This window comes from Miniopterus natalensis, chromosome 8 (assembly GCF_054644295.1).
Source record: "Miniopterus natalensis isolate mMinNat1 chromosome 8, mMinNat1.hap1, whole genome shotgun sequence".
In the NCBI taxonomy this organism is placed as follows: Eukaryota; Metazoa; Chordata; class Mammalia; order Chiroptera; family Miniopteridae; genus Miniopterus; species Miniopterus natalensis.
The window spans coordinates 23,462,970-23,489,780 of record NC_142088.1 but is presented as its reverse complement, the minus strand read 5'-3'; the positions used below and the strand labels follow the sequence as shown (position 1 = coordinate 23,489,780).

At 41.9% G+C, this 26,811-nt stretch overlaps 1 protein-coding gene across 1 annotated transcript in view; it reads left to right on the top strand.

Moving 5' to 3' along the window:
• Positions 1-26,690, top strand: part of LOC107544193 (aldehyde oxidase) — a 38,083-nt gene extending 11,393 nt beyond the window's left edge. Inside the window, exons 3-19 of the mRNA XM_087819980.1 lie at positions 87-148; positions 2,114-2,203; positions 2,894-2,974; positions 3,566-3,710; positions 4,377-4,469; positions 5,265-5,416; positions 5,604-5,697; positions 6,355-6,464; positions 7,917-8,101; positions 9,279-9,441; positions 11,359-11,451; positions 13,730-13,899; positions 14,241-14,367; positions 17,331-17,453; positions 20,032-20,128; positions 24,751-24,875; positions 26,553-26,690. Of these exons, the coding sequence (XP_087676106.1) occupies positions 87-148; positions 2,114-2,203; positions 2,894-2,974; positions 3,566-3,710; positions 4,377-4,469; positions 5,265-5,416; positions 5,604-5,697; positions 6,355-6,464; positions 7,917-8,101; positions 9,279-9,441; positions 11,359-11,451; positions 13,730-13,899; positions 14,241-14,367; positions 17,331-17,453; positions 20,032-20,128; positions 24,751-24,875; positions 26,553-26,690 (2,048 nt within the window). The remainder of the gene's footprint in view (positions 1-86; positions 149-2,113; positions 2,204-2,893; positions 2,975-3,565; positions 3,711-4,376; positions 4,470-5,264; positions 5,417-5,603; positions 5,698-6,354; positions 6,465-7,916; positions 8,102-9,278; positions 9,442-11,358; positions 11,452-13,729; positions 13,900-14,240; positions 14,368-17,330; positions 17,454-20,031; positions 20,129-24,750; positions 24,876-26,552) is intronic.
• Positions 26,691-26,811: the final 121 nt, after the last annotated feature.

Here is a 26,811-nt window from a genome sequence, read left to right as displayed (position 1 = left end):
ATGGGATCCCTATTTCCATCATGCGTGTGGCAGTCTGTACCTCTCGTTAGATGCCTTGATGAACAGAGCTGGGTTTTCTCCTTTAGGTAACCTGTGCCGTTGCACTGGATACAGGCCCATAATTGATGCGTGCAAGACCTTCTGTAACGTGAGTAGGAAGGAACCTGTTATTAAGTGTATTCCCCCCCATGAAACAAAACAGTGGGGGCTGCCAGGTGCGATTAGGGGATAGCCATTGGTGCTGATTCAGCGCTGCTTTGCATCTCCAAGTCTGTAACTGATGTTTGTTATCGATCTTGGGCAGGATGCTTACCCCCACTCGCTGAGCTTGCTCTGGCAGCCACGTAATGAGTGCTAAGCCCTTTGATACTGGCTGTGGGTCATTGTCCCTGACCTGTTGCCTGAGTCAGATACCTGGCCCTGGTGCTCCAGCAGCCCTCTGTGCCGCCCAATCACAGCATTAGCCACACAGTGGGGCAGCTGCCCATCTGCTCTTTCTTCTGCTCAGCAGATTTTGGTCTGCTTGACAGTAGAGGCCATGTATCTCCAGGGCTGGCCACCGTTCACTGAATGAGTAACCACTCAGTATTTGTTGAATGATTAGATGAACAAATAACCTTGCACCTGAGATTGCCCTTTGGAAGCTAAGCTATGAAATCAGTACATCGTAAATAAGGACAGAGTGATAATAATACTTGTTAACATGTTATTAATAAAATATTAATATTAAAAATAAACCATTGTTAATAGTTATTGCTGTGTGCCAGACTTTGTTATAAGGTCTTTATATTATGGTGACAATAGTTAATAATACTGTGTTGTGTACTTGGAATTTGCTAAGAAGATAGACCCTAAGTGTTCTCATCACACACACGCACCCACACAATGGTAATTATGTGAGGTAATAAGTATGTTAATTAACTGACTGTGGCAATCATTTAACAAAATATACATATGTCAAATAATCACATTGTATACTTTATTTTTTTCGAATGTAATTAGATATTTATTTATTTATTCATTTTTGCATTTGTTTTTTGTTGTTGTTCAAAATATTACAGATGTCCCTTTTTCTCCCCAATGACCCATTCCACCCTGTCCCACCCCCCTCCCCAGTCCCTCTCCACACCATTGTCCCTGTCCTTGGGTTGTGCATATATGCATGTAAATTCTTTGGTTACTCTCTCCCCTTCTACCCTTCCCTCTGAGATTCGTCAGCCTGATCCATGCTTCCATGTCATTGAATCATTTCTGTTCACCAATTTATTAAGTTCTTTAGATTCCACATGTAAGTGAGATCATGTGATGTTTGTCTTTCTCTGCCTGGATTGTTTCCCTTAGCATAATATTCTCCAGGTCCATCCATACTGTCCCAAAGGGTACGAGATCCTTCTTCTTTACAGCTGCGTAGTATTCCATGGTGTAAATGCCCCACAGCTTTTTATCCACTCATCTACTGATGGGCACTTGGGCTGTTTCCAGATCTTAGCTATTGTAAATTGCTCTGATGTGAACATAGGGGTGCATATATTCTTTCTGATTGGTGTTTTGGATTTCTAAGGATATATTCCTAGAAGGGGGATCACTGGGTCAAAAGGCAGCTCCATTTTTAATTTTTTTAAAAATTTATCTTTATTGTTGAGAGTATTACAGGTGTTCCATTTTTCTCCCCCGATTGACCCCCTCTACTTCCCTTCTGCCCCCTCCCCAGGCCTTCACCCTGTTATTGATTGTGTCCATGGGTTATGCATATAACTTCTTTGGTTAATCTAGGATGAGCTCAACTTTGCCTTAACTTACCATTAGCTTGAGAGGAAAAATCAATTCCTGAGTTGAATCCAAGGGCAGAAACTCCTGTAGTTTTCCAAGTACAAGTCTTTTATATCCTTGGTTAAGCTCATTCTTAGGCATCTTATTTTTTTAGTTACAATGGTAAATGGTATTGTTTTTTTAGTTTCTCTTTCTGAAAGTTCATTGTTGGTATATAAGAATGCCTCCGATTGTATACTTTAAATGTAATCAATTTTATTTATCAATTATACCTCAATAAAGCTGAAAAAATTCTTAGTAGAATCAGCAATAAATTCTTGGTTATTTATTTTTCACCCACTAGACTTCTGGGTGCTGTCAAAGTAAAGAAAATGGGGTTTGCTGTTTGAATCAAGAAATAAATGAATTACCGGAATTTGAGGAAGGAAATAAGGTGAGTGAAATATAAATTATTTATAAGGGTTTCTCAGGACATGGTCACAGACCAACCAACTTTCAGGAAGAATAAATAGCTGCCCAAGTTAAATTAATTTGAAGTGTGTCAACATGTCCCCTCTCCCTTCTCACTCCATCTCTGTAACACACACACACACACACACACACACACACACACTCACACCCCCCTACACCCCTATCCAAACAACTTCATTCCTCATTTAAGATATCACTCTCAAAGTACAGCTATCTAAAGGAAAGAAAACACACTGATATCATAGTGTTTCTTAGTATTTTTTTGTAAAGCCTCCTTCAAGTGTCTTTTTTTTAAGAGCCAGAAGCAAAGTAGAGGTGTCAGGGAGATGAAAGAAGAGGTGGCAACTCAGGGAACTATTCTTGTTCTCAGCTGGCTCGGGTGCTGCCGCCAGTGTCCTCTCTTTCCCCGGACTCCAGGAGAATGTTCCGGCCGTGCAGGGCTTTGGAAGCTCACTGACGTCTGCACTGATCGCTAAGGCCCAGGCCTGTGTTAGAGCCCGCGACTTAGAGCCCAGCGATTATGGCTGGCCAGCTGGGTTTTGGTCTGTCTGCTCTATGTCTCTCTTCTTCTGAGCTCATTCCACAAAGGATTTAAAGTACTGTAGTTAGATTTGCTTGGTGACAGTAACTTTTGGTACTTTCTCTTTTTAAGGAAAATCCAAAACTCTTCTCAGAAGAGGAGTTTCTGCCCTTGGATCCAACTCAGGAATTAATTTTTCCTCCCGAGCTAATGGTAAGTTAAGGCAAAGTTGAGCTCGTCCTAGAGGAATTCATGGTGAAATGGCAGGAAGGGTATTTGCTTAGGAACCCTCTTGAAGGCTGATTGGCAAACAGATAATATCCATCTGTCATCCTCAGCTCAAGGCCTAAAGAGTGTGGGACCAATGCAGAGATGGGGTGGGAGGGTGGAGTCACCTTGAGGAAACAGTTGAGTGTAAGAAGCAGCAGGTGGTATCTATAAAAATGTTACGAAATGTCATTATGACATTTGTAGACTTAGACATGTTTTCTACTTCCAGTAGAAAACTGAGTTTATTCTTCCATAGAATGTTTTGACAAAATAAAACATGTTAAAATATTTTTAAACATTGAAATGAGTTCCTTTGAGATATGAAAGCACCAAAAGGAGACACTGGAACCATCTCCAGATGGAGTAAAATATTGTCACAGTTTTGTTCTGATTCCTAGTGAAGCTGTACTTTTAGGTCATTTTTATTTTATTTTTTAAATTTCTATTTCCTTTCTTTGTTCCTACAAAGATAGAGCAAAACCAGGTGAAGATATTGTCCTAAAATAATCTCAAATCCCTATGGCTTTTCAATAGATAATGGCTGAGAAACAACCACCAAGGACCAGGATTTTTGCTGGCGATAGAATGATGTGGATTTCCCCAGTGACCCTGAAAGAACTTCTAGAAGCTAAAGCCAAGTACCCCCAGGCCCCTGTCGTCATGGGGAACACCTCTACGGGTATGCAGAAAGAACCCTAGGGATTTCTCATGAGGAAGCCTAAAGCGCTTTAGGGAAAAGAACCTCATATATGCATGTCTCAGGGAAACCAGCTTGGCTTCCTCAGCGTTGCTCAAAAGCCTTTCACAGCTTCCATTCCGTAAGTGAATTCCTGTTGCCCCTAATCGGAGTGGTGCACAGAGTTGCACCCAGGAGGCCTGCTTCTTGACGAATCAGGAGCAGCAGTTGCAGGGACAGCTGCCCTATCTTCCCATGTGGCGCTTGTATCCGAAATGGCTCTTTGTTTCCTCTCTGTGGTGTCTCAGTAGGTGTAGGCTGCGGTGATAGGGTCCTTCTACTGTCTCCATTATAAACTCGGTTTGACTGCCCTCTTCTTTGAGGCTTTGAGGGGGCTCCTAGGGTCCTCCCAGAGGGAATTCTGAGTACGCCACACGTTGTCTTGGATTCATCAGCCAAGTTTCAAGGCTGAAAAGTCCAAAGGGTCCCCCAGTACAGTGAAAATTCATCTGTCTGTTCTCTGTGCATGTGTGACTTGGCGATGAACAGACCAGTAGAAAGATACGTAGTTTCTATATATTTAAAGACACCAGTTTTAATCACAATTGCAGAATTAGCAAGGCAGTTCGCCCCCTTTATCCTAATCTTTCTTTCCTTCTAATCCTTTAGGGCCCAAAGTGAAATTTAAAGGCGCTTTTCACCCAGTGATCATTTCTCCTGACAGAATAGAAGAACTGAATGTTGTAAACTATGCACGTAATGGTGAGTTCTCAAGGTCCCTGTTTTCTTAGCTGAAATGTATTAATCAATTTATTTTCTTTGCCCAGTAGATAACCAGAAAAAGAATTATTCCTAATTATAATATACAAAGAGATTCTCTTCTTATAAGAATGATAACATTCTGGGGAAGGCTCAGGGAAGAATTCTCTACAATTATATGAGATACTAATAGTCTGAATAGTCAGCTTTTTACTGAAGAACTTTCTATGCATGCCGTCTCGGAGAAATGTAGCAACTATTTGTCAAAGGGCACTGTGCGAAGTGCTGGACAGAGATGGAGATGACTAGAACAGTCTTGCTCTCCAGAAGCACAGGAGTAAGTGAAGCAAGTGTGTGTAGTAACAGCTTACAGGCTGGTTTTTCATTCTGATGAAGGAATTTGATTTAATTGCAATGGTGAGAAGCAATATAAATGAGAGTTTGGAGTCTAGCTCTGGAGTCTAATTCTTGACTATGTTATATATTAGCTATAAAAACCTAGTCAAGTTACTTAACTGAGTCTCAGTTTCTTGATCTGTGAAATAGGGCTAATAATATCTCAAAGGCTTGCTAGGGTTAAAGGAGATTCTATGGCTCATTCAATATAGTGCTTGACGCAACAAGTGTTCAAAACATTTACCACCGACACCATGTCCATCGCCACCACCAACATCACCACCAATGAGCAGGGCAGCATGTATCCAGAATAAAGATCTCATGTCCGTAATCTGAAATCTAATGGACATTTCCAGGTCAGCAGTACTCACACTGTATTATTTAGAAATGATTTCATTCCAGAGCTGACCTTGGGTGCTGGCCTCAGCCTGGCTGAGGTGAAGGACATCCTGGCCGGTGCAATCCTGAAGCTCCCAGAGGAGAAGACACAAACATTCCGTGCTCTCTTGAAGCATTTGAGAACTCTGGCTGGGTCCCAGATCAGGAACATGGCTGTATGTATTTGATGGCAGTAAACTGGTGTGTGTCCCTTGAATGACTGTCCCTGACAAATCATAACATTTTCACTCTTTGGAACAGGCAAAAAGAATAATTCTCCAAAGCCTTGCTTAATTCTTATTTCATCACTTGTGTTTTCATAATTACACAACTGGAGTGAAAATAACTAATTCTTTTAAAAAGTCTTTAGGGGGCCACATTGTGAGCAGGCATCTAGATTCAGATCTAAATCCCCTCCTGGCTGTGGGCAACTGTACCCTCAACTTGCTGTCAAAAGGTAAGTGACAGCTCCCCTTACGGATTATTAAATCTGCTCCTTTTACCCTTTGTCTCTCTGGGGATGCAGGAAGTCCACTTTTGAAAATGACTCTTCCTCATACTATTAATAATTCTCCCTGCCTTTCTGGAGGCTGGAATGGTGGTCAGTCTGGTCCTAATTCTACACACTTCCAATGTTTCCATCTCTTCCTTTTTGAGGACTAGTGCTAGATATTTTCCTGGTCACTCGACATTGACCACACTCATGTTGGTGGTGTCCAGATGTAACCTGAGTGGTGGAGAGAGAGAGAAGGAAGGAAGGAAGGAAGGGAGGGAGGGAGGGAGGGAGGGAGGGAGGGAGGGAGGAAGGAAGGAAGGAAGGAAGGAAGGAAGGAAGGAAGGAAGGAAGGAAGGAAGGAAGGAAGGAAGGAAGGAAGGAAGGAAGGAAGGAAGGAAAGGGTGGGGGAGGTAGGGGAGGAAGGAAGGGAGGGGCCTATGTGGGGAGAAACACTGCAAGATGCCATCACAGGGTACGAGATTTATTAAGCATAGGAAGATCACTTTTTTCCCCAAACAATCAGTTTCCTCAGGTACTTGGCAGGATTATTTCCCAAGTTTGGGGAATTTGATTGTTCAATAGTACAGATTCCAGGGAAAGCGTCATTTCTTTTCACAGAAGGAAAACGACAGATTCCTTTAAACGAGCACTTCCTTGAAAAGTGCCCCAGTGTAGACCTTAAGCCTGAAGAAATCTTGATCTCCGTGAACATCCCCTACTCGAGGAAGGTGAGAACACCCTTTCCATTCCTTGGTTTTACCTGTGAGCCTGCAGCTTGTTAATTCCAACGTGTAGCGGGTTAAGAAAAGGTGTGCAGCGTTTACAGGGGAGATTGTGACACTTGTGAATACAGTAGTCCCCTCTTAGCTGTGGTCTCAATTCCACAGTTTTAGTTACCTGTGGTCAACTGCAGTCCAAAAATATTAAATGCAACATTCCAGAAATAAACCATCATAAGTTGTAAACTGCACGTTGTTCTACGTAGTCTGATGAAATCCCGAGTCATCTCACTCTCTCCTGCCTTGGAAGTGAATCATCCCCATGTTCATCCCCATGTCCAGAGTCTCCGGGCTGTATACGGCTCCTGCCTGTTAGTCACTTAGTAGCCATCTAGGTTATCAGATCGACTGTCGCCCTATCACAGTGCTTGTGTTCATGCCACCCTTCTTTTACTTAATTATAGCCCCAAAGCCCAAGAATAGTGATGCTGGCAATTTGGATATGCCAAAGAGAAGCCAAGAAGTGCTTCTTTTAAGTGAAAGGTAGAAGTTCTTGACTTAAGGAAAGAAAAATAAAATTGCAATCTGAGGTCGATAAAGTCTACGGTAACTACTGTAGTTACTTTTCATTTGTGTTATGCAATCTTCTGTCATCCCTGGAATCAGGCCTTTGTCCCTGCCTTTCTCTCTAACTCTCCCTCACCCCAAACTCTAAAGTTACTTTCTTACTAGTTTTTTTAAAAAGCCATGAGGCTTTTCACTAAATAAGCCTTGAAAATATATCTCTACCTAAATCTTGGGGTTTGAAGGAGGCTAAAAAAATACATTTGCACTAGAACGTAGTGGGCAAAAAGGTCTTTGGAGTTAAAAGCAAGTTGAATCCTGGTTTCAAGATCTACTGTGACCCTGAACTAACTACTGACTCACTCCGAGCCTTAGATTCCTCGTCTATAAAGGGAGGATTATCCAGCCTGCCTTGGAGGGTGCATTAGCCTACTAGGGCTGCCACGGCAAAGTACCACAGACTGGGTGGCTTATACAACAGACATTTATTTTCTCACAGCTCTGGAGACTAGAAATCTGATACCAAGGTGTCAGCAGGGTTGGTTTCCTCTGAGGCCGCTCCCCTTGGCTTGTAGATGGCCATCTTCTCCCTGCGTTTTCGCATGGTCCTTCCTTTGTTGTGTATGTGTCCAAATTCTCTTTTCTTATGAGGACACCACCACGTTGGGTTAGTGCTCATCCTAATTACCTCATTTTAACTGAATTACATCTTTAAAGATCCTATCTCCAAATGCAGCCACATTCTGAGGTCCTGGGAGTTAGGACTTAAACACATCAACTTTGGGAGAACACAATTCAGCCCATAACGGAGTGTGACAAGGATGTGTGATGCGACATGCATAAACTGCCTGGGAACTCAGAGTGTTTCTACACGTGCCACTTAACTTCTGCTTTCAGTGGGAATTCGTGTCAGCCTTCCGACAAGCCCAGCGGCAGCAGAACTCGCTGGCCATAGTCAATTCAGGAATGAGAGTCTTTTTTGGAGAGGGGGATGGCATCATCAGAGAGTTATCCATCTCGTATGGAGGCGTTGGTCCAGCCACCATCTGTGCAAAGAATTCCTGCCAGAAACTCATCGGAAGGTATGGCATCGTGTCCTTAGACTCCAAGTAACAGAGCAGCTCTTTTTTTGATGACATGAAATTATAAGAAGAAAAATGTTTGCTATCTTTTTATTTAATGGCATGGAATTCCAATAATATTTCAGAATTATTTCCCTATGTCTTGATTTTAGTGACTTCTGAAGTGGGAATCATATAGTCTGTGTGTATGTGCATGTGTGTGAGATAGAGAGAGGGGAAGAGGGGGGAGAGAAAAAGGAGAGAGAGCCCATATCCCAACGGCACACAGATACAGTAAACAAAATGAGTACATTTGCATTCTTTCTTGAAAGAATAATTTACCATGATGAAAAACAGATTGTGGGCCCGGCAGGGTGTGGCTCAGCGGTTGAACATCGGCCTGTGATCCAGGAGATTGGGGTTCAGTTTCTGGTCAGGGCGTGTGCCCGGGTCCGTGCCTGGTGGGGGCATGAGGGAGGCCGCTGGTGAGTGGCTCTGCCCTCATTGATGTTTCTCTCTCTCTCTCCCTCTCCCTCTCTCTGAAATCAATGGAGATATATTTAAAACAAACGAGCAAACAAAAAACAGATTATGGTAGTTTGTTTTATCATAAATTGCTAGATGCATTTGCTTGCCTGACTTTTCTATCTTTAGGTAATACTAATAGCCAATATTTCTTGAATATATCAGTTACTATTTCCTAAGTAACAGAGAGTAATAGATAAAAACATGAGCTCAATTGAGCCAAGATGCCTGGGTCCAAATCTCAGTTCAATCCCTATTGATTATGTGATCTCTGTGAAAAGGGGGCAGTCATCCCCACCACATGGGATAGTCGAGAGAATTAAATGAATGGATACATATAAGGTGCTTAAAACAAAAACCTGGCTTGCAATAAACGTTCTAGTGATATAAGGGTCTGTTGCTCCTGGTCTGAGGCCTTAACACAGATTGTCATTTCTTTCTCATGACTACCCCATGAGGTATGATCTATTATTTCCCTTTTACAGATGAGGAAGAGGTGGGCCTGGGCCAGACACCTTGAGAGTGAACTGTGGTTTAAACTTGGGTTGCCCAACTTAGAAGCTTGCACTCTTATTTCCTGCATTAACTTGTAGCTATTTGTCTTACACACTAGCTGAGACTGTGAGGCAGTGAGTCCTATCAGGCAAGGAGTCCTCTTTTGTACCTCTCACAGGCGCTGGAATGAAGAGATGCTGGACGCAGCTTGCAGGCTGGTTCTGGACGAAGTCTCCCTTCCAGGCTCAGCTCCGGGGGGGAAGGTGGAGTTCAAGAGGACTCTCATCATCAGCTTCCTCTTCAAGTTCTACCTGGAAGTGTCGCAGATTTTAAAGAGGATGGTAAGTGGAAGTGACCATGTATTAGCTTTCCCAGTATTAGGAGCCATGCTGACACCCAAAGCGGAGGCAACAACCCCCTGCCAAATAGCTGTAGAACAGAAAAGAGAGCCCAAGTTAGAAACACATGGGCTTGCTGGGAATACTTCAGGCTGTCTGTTGATGGCTTGTAAATTTGGGGAAGAATTGCAAGTAAAGCACAGTAATCATCCAGGCATTCTTTTGCCTGGTTTCCCTTTTGACAAACTATTAGTTACCAGATTGTTGGCTAGGGAGAACACAACTAAAAGAATTTGTCTGCATGCATTTGCTGGGCCCAAAGGGAACTTGAACCGTATGGGCCTCATTAATCCCACTCTACAAGCAACTGACTAGAAGCCAAGCGCATTCTTTATGTGGTATAGAAATTAGTAGGATCACTTTAAATAAAAGGCACAAAGTTCTCTCTTATCACTGCTTCTGGGGGCATCTTCTCATTATGTATAGGAACAACTAAGAACCAAAACAGTTGTATCAAACTTTTGAGAATAAAAACTTAAAATCATATATAAGTGACCTAGTACCACCAGGTAATCACAAGAGAAAAAAATAAAGCCAATTATATACTCCTCTGATCAACAGCAAACTAATCCAATTTCTCGGGTGAATCAAGTGATATAATTCAAAGCTTCTGCCTTGTAGTCTCATACTTTCAATTCAACTTCCTCTAATCAGTATGTATCTACTATTAACAATAATAGCCTTTGTTGGCTTTAATTTTTTATTAAAACATTTTAATGTAAAAAACAACCATTAGGTGTCTTGTTTAAAGCCTTGCATAAAAACCCAAATGACCATTTTTCCTGAAACGCTAATCAGAAAGAATATATGCCCCCCTATGTTCATAGCAGCACAGTTTACAATAGCTCAGATCTGGAAACAGCCCAAGTGCCCATCAGTAGATGAGTGGATAAAAAAGCTGTGGGACATTCACACCATGGAATACTATGCAGCTATAAAGAAGAAAGATCTCGTACTCTTTGGGACATGGATGGACCTGGAGAATATTATGCTAAGAGAAATAAGCCAGGCAGAGAAAGACAAACATCACATCATCTCACTTATATGTGGAATCTAAAGAACTTAATAAACTGATGAACAGGAATGATTCAATGACATGGCAGCACAGATCAGACTGACAAATGTCAGAGAGAAGGAAGGGGCGGGTGGGTGGAGGGGGAAAGAATCACCAAAGAACTTATATGCACAACCCAAGGACACAGTGGTGTGGTGAAGGACTGGGGAGGGGAGTGGGGCAGCGTGGAATGGGTAAATGGGGAGAAAAAGACACATCTATAATATTTTGAACAATAAAAAAAGTTTAAAATAAAAATAAATAATAAATAAATAAACCCAAATGACCTATTTTCCTTGATTCTAAGAGACGTTCTTCCTGGGACCCCAGAATGCTTCCTCTGGCAGGACTGTGGCTGGGATGCAGCCTCTGTGTTTTCCTTTCTCTAGAGCTGGCAGATGGTCAGAGCAGCGTTTTATGTACATTCGCAATGGTGTGCTTTGGCTCTGACTTTTTCCTGGCTTAAGCATTCTACTCCTTTCCATTTTATTTATTTAGCTTCCATCTTTCTGTTTTATTGCTTTCTGAGTCCCCAGATCATTTAGGACTTACCTCTGAGAGAATCATAAGAAACAGATGTTGGAAGGCAGTGAGCTACTAGAGCCACTTGGCTCTTCATAATGTGTGGACCTTCTAGGGCATGTGTCCCAGAAGTCGGGGATGCTGTACTTACAGGGTCCTGAACAGGGCGAGTCCTCAATAAATGTTAGACTTCAGTTCAGAGCCGCTCGTTAAGAACCACGCTAGCCTCCCTTCCAAGACCACTCGGGCACATTTTAAATATTGGCATTGGTTCTACTTTCTAGGACCCTGTTCACTATCCTAGCCTTATGGACAAGTATGAGAGTGCTTTAGAGGACCTTCATTCTAGACATCGCTGGAGCACAGTGAACTACCAGGTTAGTGGCATTTGTTTTTTTAACTCAAAGGGCCTGGGCTGTAACTCCTTCACTCAGACGTTCCCACTGACCCCTCAGTGATTCTCAAGCTTTGTAAGCCTGAGCCCCCTTCTGGTGAACTCACAGCCTTCTTTGGTGTTAAAGTTTCAAAATCTATGAAGAATTGTGACTGAAAATCAAGCTACCAGTGGTAATTTTTTTTAAAAATCTGTTTTGATCTTGAAGGAGGTGTGTTTTGCTCTGTGGCCCTGTGCCATCAACGTGAATGAGCCGGCTAGCTTGCCACATGCTCTGCCCTTGGCAGCATGGAAGTCCAAGCACAACCAAAGTCACATTCTGTGTCAGGGCACCATGGGGCCGCTTTGATTTTATTTTCAGAGGGGCAGAAAACGCAGGCCCTGGAAGTTGATGAAACGAAGTGATGCTTTTTTTAAAGAGCTGCTAGTTTATTTTATTTGAATACGAATCTACTTTGCTCCCCGTGCCCATTCACCCAGTGGTTTTTCTGTGAGTTACATTTTAGAGTTGGATCAAACATAAGTTCTAAGAGCTGTTTCGAGCTCCCCTAAGGGAAACTGACTATCAGAGAGAACACAATCCTCATAACTTTCAAATGGAATTTTCTGCCACAGCATCATAAAAATATCACCTGCAGTCATCCTGTTGGTAAACTGGATAAGATTCAATGTGTATTTCCTCGAAATTATTATTAAGAAACTTTACCTGGAGGGTTTTATTAAGTCAATAACATTGAGTATGTTGTTGGATTTAGTTATAAAAGCTTACAGTATGTCGTAATGAATATTGAAGTTGGCGTATACCCCTCAGGTTTTAGGTTTAATATGTTCAAAAATTCAAACACACCAAACTCCACTGAAAATGATTATTTTGACTGTTAAAAATAGCTGCCAAAACAAACAAACAAAAAAAAACACACAAAAATCACCTGCTGCCAGCCCAGGCCAGATGGCTCAGTTGCTCAGAAAGTCATCCCGTGACCGAAAGGCTGCGGCTGGATTCCCAGTCAGGGCACACACCGAGGTTGCAGGTTTTATCCCCAGTTGTCTGGACAAGTATGGGAAGCAACTATCAATGTTTCTCTCTCACATTGATGTTTTTCTCCCTCCCTCTCTCTCTCTCTCTCCCTTCCTCTCTCTCTAAAATCAATAAAAGCATATTCTTGGGTGAGGATTTAAAAAACAAAAACAGCTGCCATCTTCCCTGGTGTTCTGCAAACTATGACAGATACAACCTTTGGCTTATAAATCCCTACCCTTGACAATGGAGTGAACTTTAGAAAGGAACCACAGCAAATTAATGGGCATTCAAATCATTCAAAGAAAAGTGATAATCTTCACTTAGTTAATAGCCTGGAAGGGAGTTTGCTATTATGGATTGCGAGACAAGGTTTGGAAGCAGTGTGTCTTCCACACGGATGAGTTTTGTTTCTGTTTTCCTTGTGGTTTTTCACACACACAAATGCCCACATTGCTAGAGCAGCCTCAGTGTTCATGACGAGCATTTTCTCCCTGTCAGTTCATTTGCTTTGAAAGCATTTTGACACAGCTCGAAGCGAGCAGCAGCTTGAGGAAGAGCGTTCTTTCTTCCATCAGATCTTTAGTCACAGAACAAGTAGAAGCAAGTATCAAGTGCAACCTCTTCACCAGGAGATTCATCACAGCTCACTACCAAAAACAAAGTGTCATGTCTTCAGCTAAAATAATCAAATTGGTATTTGATTATAGAATGGACAAATATATACTTTGGGACTTTTCTTCAATCTTTTGGCAGGCTTCTTTACTCAAAATAGAAAAAAGGGCTCTCTGTTTGAAGACACGCCCTCATTATTTCCTACAAACAGTCATGATGTCATTGCGCTCTTCTGCAAAATATATGTGCCATGCTTAGATACAAACACTAAAATAATCTTGATAGTAAAATTTTTAAAAATACATGGGCATTAGCAAAAAGACATAATTTTACATTACCAAGAAGGTTTATATTCATTACTTATACAAATGGAATTTATGTTAGAGATATTTGTGGTTTTTACTTTAAAAAGTGGGGAAATAATAAGAGCAACATAATGGCTATGCATCCATGACAGTTTCCCTATTGAATTATTGAAATGGGCTTATTGTCCTGGTGTTACTATTAATAGTGATAGTTTTCATTTTCAAAAGTGTTCTGGTATAGTTGTAAATTAGATAGCTACCATCTTCTGGGAGGTGTGTATAATATGATTATAAAAATGATATGTTGGTAATTGATTAAACAGAATGTAGACCCCAAGCAGCTTCCTCAAGACCCAGTTGGCCATCCCATCATGCACCTGTCTGGCATTAAGCATGCCACAGGCGAAGCCATCTACTGTGACGACATGCCTACAGTGGACCGGGAACTTTTCCTGGCTTTTGTAACAAGTTCAAGAACTCATGCTAAGATTGTGTAAGTGATAAAGTTCTCACCCGGTAGACATTAATGATTGCCTTTTCACCTAAGTCACATTAGTGACAAGTAATTGTGTGAGGAGGGAAAGCTATTGGTTGGTGATATTCAATGCAGATTGGAGGTGAGATGGGATCGAAATGTAGGATTTACTACAGTGTGTCCCTCCAATGAATAACTTCATTGTCCCAGGGGTCTTTCCTCAGTTGTTTGGCAGAGCACTGTCGGAGTGTTTCTGACTTATTTGCTTCTGTCATATCTGGTTCTCCAGTTAGGCCCATTCCCGTGGCCCCTAGGCTGTGGGGCTGCTCTGAGGGCCTGCTCCGTGTGCTCTCTTCCAGGTCGGTTGATCTGTCGGAAGCCCTCAGCCTGCCAGGCGTGGTGGATGTCGTGACTGAGGAACATCTTCAAGGCGTAAACTCCTTCGGGTTTTTGGGCGCACCCGAGAAGCTGCTGGCGTCAGATACGGTACTGCATTTTTGCTTTCTGTCTGAATAATAACTTCCTCCTTAATAATAATAATAATAATGTCTGATTTTGTTAAAGATAGCATTGCATCTGGCACATGGTAAAGGATTCCTATGTTTTTTGAATGCTTATTATAAGACACTATATTCTAATAGTGAATGACTTCAAATATATTCATTTTCCACATAATAAATTGACCAGTTATAGAAAAGGCACTTGATTGTTTTATATTTTCTAGTAGTAAGAGAGTGTGCTGCTTACATGTGTGAAAGAACAAATGAGGAAAGAATAATGATAATTTTTATTTGCTAATCTCTTGCTAATCTCTCTCCTGCGACTCTCTAGCCATTGCCCTAGTCAGTGTCCAAAGTCCCAGTCCCAGTTCAAGTGGTGTCTCCCCTCTGATCACCTTTCACTATCCTTTAATCCACAAGTTCTCTCTCTTTTTTTTTTTAATTTCAGAGAGAGGAAGGGAGAGGGAGAGAGAGTTGAAACATCAATGATGAGAGTCATTGATTGGCTGCCGCCTGCACGCCCTTGACTGGGGATCGAGCCCGCAACCCGGGCATGTGCCCTGACCAGGAATCGAACCGCCATCTCCTGGATCCTAGGCTGAAGCTCAACAGCTGAGCCATGCCCGGCAGGGCTTCTCTCTCCTTTCTGAACTCACCTTTACTCATCCATTCATTTTGCCATGTATTTAACAGGCTTCCTCCCCCCCCCGCATTGGATTGTTGATTTATGCCATTGAACGTGGAACTAACACTGTGAAAATAAGTTAAACAAATATAACCCCTGCCCTCAGAAGTGCACAAATATGAAAAGAAAAAGAGATATATGCACTTTCCCAGAATCCACACTTTGGCAAAAGCACCAGCCAGGAGCACATTGATCACATATTTACAAGACACATAAGCATTACAGTTAATCATTTTCATGCTGGGGCTCACTGACATCTAAGTGGGGACTTGGTGGTAGTTGAAAAACCAATAGAGCCATAATTGTAACCTTTGTCAGCAAATGTATTGGTCACTTAAATAAATTGATCATACACGAAATCTCTTGAGGAAACACTGATATAAGTATGTGTGTGTATAGTTATAACTAATAGTTATATTTTTAAAAGAAAAGAGATGGGTTCCCGGGAGACCCCAGAACAGTTGGCATTTATTGATTGTTGGTCTGACATCAGGCAACATTCCATCACCATCTCCACATGCCCAGTGCCCTTGTGTGCGGGGAACTTTACAGTAACAGCCAGCCACTCTTTTTGGATTCTTCCCTCACTCTCTGCATCCTGGGGTGGCCCTTAGATATTCCCCACTCTCATTTAGTAGGGTTCAGCTCTGTCTTGGCCCCCTAATTCTCATTTTGGGGGCGGGGCCAGAGAATAGATCCATTCTGGGCACAAGAAATAAGCTGCAGCACTGAAGTCATTGAGCCTGACTTTTCTTACTATTTACTCTGGCAGAGATAGGAAACTAGAGCTGATCTCTTGGTCCAGGGGACTGCAAACCATTTGTCAACAGAAGACAATGAATCCACGTAGCCTCAGGTCTAGAGGGCAGGAGATTTGCAAGGCATTGACTCCTCCTTCAAGTTTAAGTTCAAGGTCAACAGACATTTTTTAAATGAGCACCTACTGTGGCTGCTCACTGTAGCTGAACAAGACCCATGTGGTCTTGCCCTCACAGAGCTTAAAGTAGAGAGGAGAACGCAAAGTGGACCTTTAATGAACTTTCTACTTTGTATTAAGCTTATTTATTTCCATGCCTTAGATATAGGGTGTCCCCTCAAAAATGTATACACATTTTAATAGCTGATAGCTCAATCTTGAAAATGAAATGTATTTTAATAAACATTGCCCTTATAATTATTCAACCTGTGTATACACATTTTTGAGGGACTCTCTATATTTCTCCTACCTGCTAAAATTCTTGAATGAGGCCCCATGTCTGATTCACCTGTATTTTCCACAAACTCCTTCCCATGTAGTAGGGCAAATGAGTAGAGGAACAATGCTAGCTAGCATTGTTGCTCTTTGAAAGTTCCAAATGATTAAAGCTTTGGCTACTGTATCTTTAGTGATCAGAGAATGCAGCAGAGGCATTTCAGCAGGTTTTGTGCACACCCCCCCCCCCCCCCCCCCGTGTACTCGCAAGAGCGCTCTGGATTTAACTTTTTTTAGTACCATTTTTTTTCCTGATGTTAAAACTACTATATGCTCCCTGTAGAAAGGACCTAATAGTCTAATATAGATTTTAAAAATAAGCGATTAAGTTTTCATTGTGATCATGGTATAAGATGAGAGAACGAAACAGTCCTGGTGACTTCTTCTAGTCCTGAGTATTCTACCTTTCTGGAGCCTTGGTTTGGTTTTGTTTCCCGACAACTTTGTGCCCTGGTCCCTGTGTAAACTCCTTAGGCCACCTGCCCACCTGCAGGTGAAATGATGAGTGCTCTGTGCTTGGTCACCCCTCGGCCAGTACAGTCTCTCATTTCTTCATGAAAAGCCTGTGCTCCATCAGACCGGGGCAGAGACTTGCTCACCAGCAGTGTTGCATCAGCACTCTCTCTTCTTCCTCTCTGGATGAGACAGGCTGTGAACTTGTCTGCGAAGGCAAAAGCTCCCTCTCAGATGGCCCTGCTTGTGACATTGGCTCTCCTAGGCCAGCTGACCCGGACGGAGCCTGAGTGCCTATACAGGAGGCAGCATCACCCTTGACCTCTTCAGCCACCACTGCCAATGATGCAGCAAACAGTCCCGACGCCCCCAGTGCCCACTCTGCAACTGCACTGTCCTAACGAAGGCTTGGTTAACCATGGCACTGCGGCTAAGACATACGTGAAGGGGTCATTGACCATGTGTCTAGCTCTGTGCTAAGAGGAAGAAGAAAAATGAACCCGAGGAGAGTGCCTGGTGCCTGCCCTTCTTGAAAGCAGAGGTCTTTTCTGTGTTGCAGGTGTTTTGCGTGGGTCAGCTTGTCTGTGCCGTGATTGCGGATTCCGAGGTTCAGGCAAGGAGAGCTGCGAAGCGAGTGAAGATTACCTACCAAGATTTGGAGCCAGTGATCCTAACCATAGAGGTAATGAGTTCAAGGGTGGTGCCAGAAGAGCAGATTTTAGGGGTGTATCAGTAAAAATGCTGGCTACAGTAACAGGAAAGCAAATCTGATTCACAGTGGCTTCCAAAACACGGGGGCTTTATTGGCCTCAAACTGTATCAGTGTCAGCGAGAAGCCTGACCTTCTGACCCCTCTCCCTGCTGCCCACAGTACAGGCTTTATCCCCTGTGGTCACAGGATGGCAGCCAGAGCTTCCAGCTCTTATCCCAGAAGCAGAAGAGACCACCACTGCCCCCGCATTCCATGAGGCCTGAAATCCAGCCCCATTAGGCCACTTTGTCACGTATCCAACCCTGAGTCAATGACTGACCAGGGGAACGGGGGAGCTGTTGGTTGCTGCCGGGAGGTCAGATTTCTTTGAAGTATATGAGCTGTATGGGAGAGTGGTGGAGACCTAAGCTGAACTCTGGGCATTGTTTGGAAGGAGACAGGTGAGAGGAATGCTGGGTGGGCAACCAACAGTATCCCAGAGAGGAGACACGCCCTATAACTCCGTACAGGAGGTCCTTGAATGACATCGTTTCATTCAGCCTTGTTTCGTGATAATGCTGATGAGGTGCCTTAAGAACTTAACTCTTGTCTCTGTCATCAATTAACCTGTTGTAAAATTGGTTGTTATATGTCATTTTGCCACAGTTCTAAGAGCTATCAATGTTGAATGAGGTCTTACTGTACTTACCTTGGCCCAGACTCACCCAGGCCCTCTTCACCCAGGCACAGTGAGAACCAACAAGATACTTTAGGAAGCAAATATTGGAGACACTATTTTTCTATCCTTTGAAATGAGTATGAGAAATAGATCCCAAGATACCTACAGATATTTTGGCAACTTAAATAACTTGGAATTGCATTTCCTATCTGCTCCCTACACATTAAAGTTCTTTTATCACTTTCCTGACCAGTAAATATTCAGGAAATTGGCCCAAAGTTACTCAAAGAGCAAGCGGCCAGTGAAGTGGAAAGAGGTTAAACTTTTAAAAATAAGATTTATAGAACTCCTGTTTCCTACCTGAAATATCTGAGTCTTAGATTAATAAGAAAATCACATGAACTGACTCCAGTAGAAAAGTGTGTTATCAATCAAAATAGGATAAAAACAAATGTATCTCTGTCACTAATCTCTAAGGTTTAACGTAGCTTATGCTTTTTAGAGTTTTTAATAGTTTGAATGGGAAAACTCTTGGCTCAAAAGGTCAAGCTAATTACATGTGAGAAAAATATGCTCTTGACCAGAAGCTCTCCTCAGTCTTTGTGATCAACAACAATAGCTAATTCCCACACAGAGCTCACTCTACAGCTATGGCGTTCTAAGCAGCTTTCCTACAGTAACTCATTAAATGCTCACAGTCCTATGAGATTAAAAACTGCCATTATCCTCATTATGATGAGGAAACTAAAATACAGGGTTACCCCAGGTCACACAGCTGGTCAGTAATACAAGCAGTCAACAAACACTATGTCAAAGAACCTGGGCCCCACAGTGGTAAAAACATGTCAACCCCCCTTTTCAGTGGAGGAAAGATCAGGATCACAATAAAGCATCCCCGTAAGGTATGTCGATGGACACCCGCTGGTGTGGCTAACGGGAACCAGAGTTAGGAGGATCCCCAACTGCAAGCAGGTTGGAATTTCGTGGATGGGCAATAATCCACGGTAGATAATGCTGCAGGAGCTGGCATGTGACATTGCCCGGTTGGCACAGGGATTACAGCAAGATAAATTCCTAAGGATAGGTAAGAAAACCAACTTCAATGATTATAGCTGCACCCCGGATTATGTGTCCCCAGTACTGTACCCCTTCTTGGGCCCCAGAAGAAGCCAATAAGAACCAGTGTGTAAGTGCACATGTGGTACCTATGTTGGGCTTGAAATGGAATTTCACTCTCAGGGCCGGGGTCCCAGGCGCTCTCCTGCGCTATGCAAGTGCTGCGCTCATCTCCCCAGAGGGGGAGCATGGGGCTGGCAGGCAGGGCTGCCATGACCTTATCGTTAGAGTGTCATCAGCTGGCATTGCTTCAGCGCTGGTTTGATGCCGTGTAAGCTCTCTAAGTACCTCACCTCATTTTATGCTTTTTGCCACCCCTTTGGAGCTCTGTGCGCACCTACACCTCCATTTGGACAGATGAGGCTCGGAGAGGTGAAGTAACAGGCCCACAGTCAAACAGCTGATCAATGGGAAAAATGGACACAACCCCGACTGGGTCCAGAGCCCAAGCATTGGCTGCATGCAATGGGTTGTGGCATGAAGAGAACAATCTGCCTGGAAAATATTAGGTCTATTCTGGGGCCAAGTAGGCACCAGCTTTTTCTGAGCATACGCTCTTCCTTTTGACCAAATGGGGGCATTGTGTTCGTTCTGTGGGCAGTGTCGCTGAGGCCTGGGCCTTAGCTCAGCCGTGCAGGCATGCTGCAAGTGCACGGCATCCCCGAGCACGAGGAGAAACGCTGCCCAGGCTCGGCGATGCCCCACTGCCTGTGGCTCCTGCCCCAGGGCTGGGTCTCATGCCCAGGGGGCCTCACTCTTCTGTTCTCTTTCTAGGAAGCTATACAACACAAGTCCTTCTTTGAGCCAGAAAGGAAACTGGAATATGGAAATGTTGATGAAGCTTTTAAAGCGGTTGATCACATTATTGAAGGTAAAACTATCTGGACAAAAAATGGTGAAGGGGAAGCAGTTGTGGCCATAGTTGCTGTATAAATGTTTTCTCTTTTTCTGTTCACAACCACCTTGCAGGTTGGGAATTGAAGCTTGGAGTGGTTAAGGAACATGACCACAGTCACACAACAGCTGCAAGTGACAAAGCTGGTTGTGGAATTGATAGCTTTTTTTTTCTTCATGATTTCCGAAGCCCCTGTTTCTTTCTCTTTCCTCCTGTCTCCGATTTCTCCCTCCCTCCCTTCCTTCCCTCTTCTGTCTTTTCTCTCTCCCTCCTGTCCTCCTTCCCTCCCTTCCAGACTTCCTTCAGCACATATGCAGGCACACCTCAGAGAGACTGTGCGTTCAGCTCCAGACCACTGCAATAAAGTGAGGTGTAATCTTTTTACTGGTGGAGGGTCTCAGTCTGTGAAGCACAATAAAACAAAATGCAATAAAATGAAATATTCCTGTATATGGATAAAATAATACTGATCTCAAAGATCCATTATGAAGACTGTGAGAGAGAGTGCAGGTGTGCTTGGCACATAGTGAGAGATCCGTAACTGTGAGCAGTAATTACTATTAGGTTAAGATGTTTTTGTTGTTTCTCTCTAGAAAAGCTCACACACTGGCAGGAGTGCATTTAGCAAACCCAGTGTTTCCCAGTTTTCCTCACTGGAAGATGCTTATGAAACCTGTGAGATTCCTGTGCCCTTTTCTTGGGATTCTGGAGTTGATGGATCCAGGATACCCCAGGAATCTGGTTTTTGATCAATTTTAACAGTGCTCCAGGTGACTCTCAGGATTAATAAAATGTGGCAAACACTCAAAGGGTGAATTTGTTTGGGGGAGAAGAGGGCCCATGGTGTGAACATCTTGGAAATATCAACATTTAGGGGGTTCCTCCACTTGTGCCACAGTATGTTTTTGTGTAAGGACTTAATTATTGTATTTTTCCTGGCATCTTATTTAATTATTTATTTCAGTTAGGTAGTTTGTTCAATCTGTCTCTTACTTGAATTTTAACTTGCTACGTGCATCACACCCTGTTAATAAGTATAAAAATGATACAGGAAGGTTTAAAAGGGACTTCTAAGTTTTCATTCTCTTAACTCACTCGTTTGAGGTTTGTTTGTTTGTTCGTTTTTCTTACTCTGCAGCTGTCATTTGGATTAAGAATTTTTGACTAGTTTCAATGTGAGATCATTGGAGGCCATTTTCGTAGCAACACTTTGCCCCTTAGGAAAATTGGTTCTCCAAAAACAAAGAACACTTAAAAGATAAAATATGTGGAGCATCACATCAAATCTTAGACTGTGTTCTTGAAGGGTGTGGTATTATTGTTTGCCTTTACCGGCTGTGAAGATAGATCTCAGCCCTCCTTAACCCTGGTGTCAAAGGCATTAAAGAGCACCGTTTACAAATGAGCCAGCTGAGGCCAGACAGGCTTGAGCAGGAATCAAAGTTTTCCAATTCTGAAGTTAGCACGTTCTCTCCTCTGCATTAAGCTGCTTCTCGTTGATCTCTTTAAAATTTCATTTGCTAGGATGGGTTTTACACTGGAGAGAGAGGTAGATGACAATCTCTGTAGCAAGATTTGCAAGAGACCTGGAAGCACTGGGGCTGAGATTATCTTCCCTGCAACCTCTTCTGTTGGGCATAGTACAGATAAACTCCCTCATATCTGAACAGCTGTTCCTTCTTTAAGGGCCCCATATTAAAATGCAAATATGCCCGAAGGAATCACTCCTAAACCCATACTGGGGCGAAATTTTATCTCAGGGATTAGTTGAACAAATTGGTTTCCAGCCTAGTGAGTTGAGAGCAGTGCTTTAGGGTGAATGGTGTGGGGCTGTGGGGGGTGGGCAGCACAGCCTAACAGGGCTCTAGAACTTGCCTGCCTGACAGGTTTAAGCAGAAACGGCTCTGTCTAGTATGTTTTTTTAAATGAAGTGGATATTTAACAAAATTAATTCTTTGTGGGTAGGTGTAATCATTAGTATTGTAAACCATGAATTGGAGCCTACTGATAAGCGGGGTTTTTAATGTACAGTCTTTGATAAAAGCTTGAATTGCAATTGAGATTTGAGTTCTGGACATTTCAATTTTTGTATTTTATAAATGAAGTGGAATCTGTCATTCTTCTGTACTCTTTCTTTACTCAGATTTTGGATAAGATAGGAAGTCTAGATTCCAATACAAAATATTTCTTTGGGAGTCTTCTTCAAACAACTTACAAATCACTATTATTGGGTACATTTTTAATTTTTAAAAGTTCTGCCTTCCACCTAGCATGATGACTGTCATAGTTGTGTTTTCTTGTGTTGTTGCTTTTTTTGACCTCTGTTTTTAATTTCTTTCCCTGCCTTCCAATGAGTTTCTTAAGCATTTTTTAGAATTCCATTTTGATTTATCAGTAGTGTTGTGTGGTTTTTTTGTTTTATAATTCTATTTGACAATCAGTAATTAGTGCTCATCCACATTAACTGTTTGTATATTTTTTAAAGTGGTGACAAGTACATAAGTAACTAACATATAGAACTTGTTGGGCGAATCATCATCCTCATTACATTTTCTGGACAACCACCCCTGGATCCAGTATGGGACATTCCCTATTCCTTTGGCCCAGATATACTCCCCCTCATTTATAATATAATTGATTTTAAAATGTTCTCTACATACATTAAGAACCACATGAAGCAATGTTGTAATTCTGCCTCAAACACAATTTAGAGAATTCAAGAGGAAAGTCTATTGTGTTTACCTGTACTTTTATTCTTGCCATTGCTCTCTTGTCTTCCTGATGTTCCAAGATCTTTTTTAATCATTTCAAGATTAAATCATGTCTGTTTCAAGAATTTCCCTTGGCCATTTATTATTTTAGAATAGATCTGTTGCAGACAAACTCTCTTAGTTTTGCTTCATCTGAGAATGTCTTGATTTCTTTTTCATTCCTGAAGGATATTTTCATTGGATATAGAATTCCAAGCTGATAGGTCTTTTAGCACTTGAAGAAAAATGTTGTTCCACTTCCTCTGGCCTTCATGGTTTCTGACCAGAAATCTGCTGTCGTTTGGAGTATTTTTCTCTTACAGATGAGGTAATGTTTTTCTCTCTCTACTTTCAAGATATTTTCTTTGTGGACAGTTTCAGAAGTTTGGCTGTGATGTCTTGGCATGGATTTCTTTGGTTTCTCCCTTTGGGATTTACTCTGCTTCTTGAATCTGTAGGTTTGTGTCTTTTTACCAAGTTTGGGAAATTTTCAGTTATTATTTCTTCACATGCTTGACTTCAATGACACAAAGTTTTGATCTTTTATTTCAGTCACACAGGTTCCTTAGGCCATGTTCATTTTCTTTTCAGCCTATCTTCTCTCTGTGTTCAGGTTGGGAAATTTGTGCTGTTCTCTATTTTTGTTCACTGATAATTTCCTATGTTCCCTCTATTCTGTTGTTGAGCTCATCCACTGAGCCTCATATTTTGGTTATTGTAGTTTTAAAATTCCCATTTGAATCTTTTTATAACTTCTGTTTGTTAAGATTTTATTTTTTCCTTCCATTTATTTTAAGTGTTCATGTCAATGCTCATTGAAGCATTTTTTATGATGGCTGCTTAAAAATCCTTGTCAGATAATTTCACGGTCTGTGTCACCTCAGTGTTGGCATCTATTGATTGTCTTTTCTCATTCAAGTTGAGTTCTTAGTATGATGAGTGATTTTTTACTGTATACTGGTCATTTGGGGTATTATGTTATAAAACTCTGGATCTTATTTCAATCTTCTATTTTTATTAGGACTTCTCTGGCCCTGTGTTAGTGGGGAAAGAGGTGAGGGGGGGATGATGCCTTTTTATTGCCAGGTAGAGGGTGGAAGTCTAGGTTCCCCAGATGGTCTCCACTGACATCACCCCACCAGAGGGCTTGGGGTACCTCATTTGAACCTGATAAGGGTAGAAGTCTAGGCTCTCCACTCAACTTTTGCAGATAAAGACAGGTCCACAGGTTTTTTTTGTAGTGCTTGGCTGGAATAGAGTAGTTTTTGTATAAAAGCTTTATGTTTTGCTAGACTTCTCCTTTTTTGGTCCTTTATCTAGAGAAAGTAGCTCTTCTTGGGAATTTTTCTGTCTGCTCGGTAGTGTTTTCGGATTTCTGGTTCCTCTGGTACCAAGTATAGGCTATATGAAGCAAACAACAGCAACATAACCCATTGAACTCACCATTGTATCTTTCCTTGAGTCCCATACCTTCCCCTCTCTATCTTTGGGAGTCTTCTTATGTTTCTTTTATATATAATGTCAGAAGGAACAGGGAGCTGTGCCTCTACACCATCTTTTCTTAGAACTAGAAGTCTCTTTGTCATACTATTTTGACTCTAGACACCTTTCCCTAGGACTATATGATCTACTGTATTGGCAGACATAACAGATTCCTCTACAGAACTCTACTTCGAATCTGCAGGTATAATGAAAGCTAAAGATTATTGTTTGTGGCCCTTCACCACGCAGCTTAAATCCCAGCAGAAGCACTGTCAGTGGACTTTCTCCATAATGAGAAAACAGCTGGAAGAGTCTACCTGTCCTATCTGACAACCTTCTTAATTCTGGCATATTATTCTCCAACAGGTGAAATACATATAGGAGGTCAGGAACATTTTTATATGGAAACCCAAAGCATGCTTGTTGTTCCCAAAGGAGAAGATCAAGAAATGGATGTCTATGTGTCTACACAGTATCCCAAAGGCATTCAGGTAACATGGGGCCATTGTGGAAAGGACATAGCTAAATAGTTTCTGTCAGCAAAACATACCAAGAGCAATTAGAGACAAAAAATGTCATTTCATAAACTGAAGGAATTGGAGTACTAGTAGCCATAGCCATTTGGGTATTAATAACCATACAATTTTAAAGCTTTTAAGTTAGTATTATAAGAGTAGAGGCCTTCTGTCTGTGGATCCGTAACTGTAAAACAATACAGAACAGCAGGTGTCTTTTGACACTGTTAAGAATACAAAAGAAATGACTATACTTAAACTGTTGAATGATAATATTGGAAAGTTGTTAAGAGAATAAATTCTAAGAGTTCTCATCACAAGGAGAATTTTTTTCTATTGTACCTATGAGATGATGTTAACTAAACCTACTGCGGTAATCATTTTACAATATATGTAAATCAAACGATCATGCTGTACACTGTATCACATACAGTGATATACGTTAACTATTTCTCAGTAAAACTGGAAAAAAGAATGAAAAGGAAAGAAGAGGAAGCCCTGCCCTCCAAAGTCTATAATACTCAACTTACATGAAGCAGCTAGGAAACCGTAGTGAGGAGAATGTAACCTACTGTAAATCAGCTAATTTACATACATGGAAGAATTAAGAGAACAGAGGGCCGCTAAGAGCTGGAATCATCCAGAATGTCCCATGAAGATGAATTCTTAAGTTTGGATTTAAACTGAGAATGAGTTTTGTCTAGATGGTGAGAAGAGCTGCCATTTCGAAGCAATTTCACTCACTCGCTTATCCATTCATTCATTCATACATTCATCTGTCCCTTCTACAAACACTTATTGCCTATAACCAGGCAGCACACATGTAAGAAAGGAGGGATAGTACAAGGACTGCCCAACCTGCAATGGAGGAGACACTTTAGAGGTAGCTAGTTTAAGCATCAAGGTGAAAGTAAGGGGAACAAAGCAGAGGGGTCCTGATTCTGTAGGTCATAAAGAGCAGTGTTGTTACCAGAGCGAGAAGGAATGTGAGAACAGGAATGAGGCCTTTAGAAGGTGGAACACTGAGAAGGGTCAGGCAAACTCCATTCTAGTCCTATTCTGCTCCTCTCTTCCTGTGTGACGTTGGGCCCATCACTTCATCCCTTTTGGGCTCCCCATCTATAAAAATGAGTTGTGAAGACTAAATGACGTCTAAACATTAGGATAATTAAAAAAAAAAAAGCAAGACCTGCACCCAGGGTAGACCTACTGGCAAATTGTTGCAGTAATCCAAATGGGAGGTAAGAAGAGTGCATTCTCCAGTGGAGAACAACAGAGTGCAGGGGAAGACCCAATCTGAAAGACGTTTGGGACCTCACTGCTTCAGGAAGCATATCCAGAGATTAGTGTAAAAATTGTACTTTGGGCATAGTTCATGGGGAAAATTTGTGAAAAATTATTAGCCCAGAAATATCTTGTTGCTATCGAAAGGACTACTCAATATTAATGACAGTTTTGGTGATATCACTGTAGTCAAATACCTCTGAGATCAGCCTGGATGCATGCCTAGGTTATTGGAAATTGTCCTGTTATTTAGTATAATCACACCGTTTGTTTATTATGTACAACGTTATAGAATCAAAACGTGTAAGGACTGTCCCAACTCCCTTGCTGCTGATGAGTCAGATTAATGAGAACTGTTATCATTTACAGGACATAGTTGCTTCAGTCTTGAAGCTCCCAGCTAACAAAGTCATGTGTCATGTAAAGCGTGTTGGTGGGTCATTCGGGGGGAAGGCGTTTAAAACTGCTTTCATGGTTGCCATCACTGCATTTGCAGCAAACAAGTAAGTGGAGAAAACCTGCTAAAGAGACTAAAAATAAAATGAGGTCATGCTGAATATTAGCAATATCAGAATTAAGGAGGAAGAATCTGGGTCAAGATTATTTAAAATAACATGTAATATACATG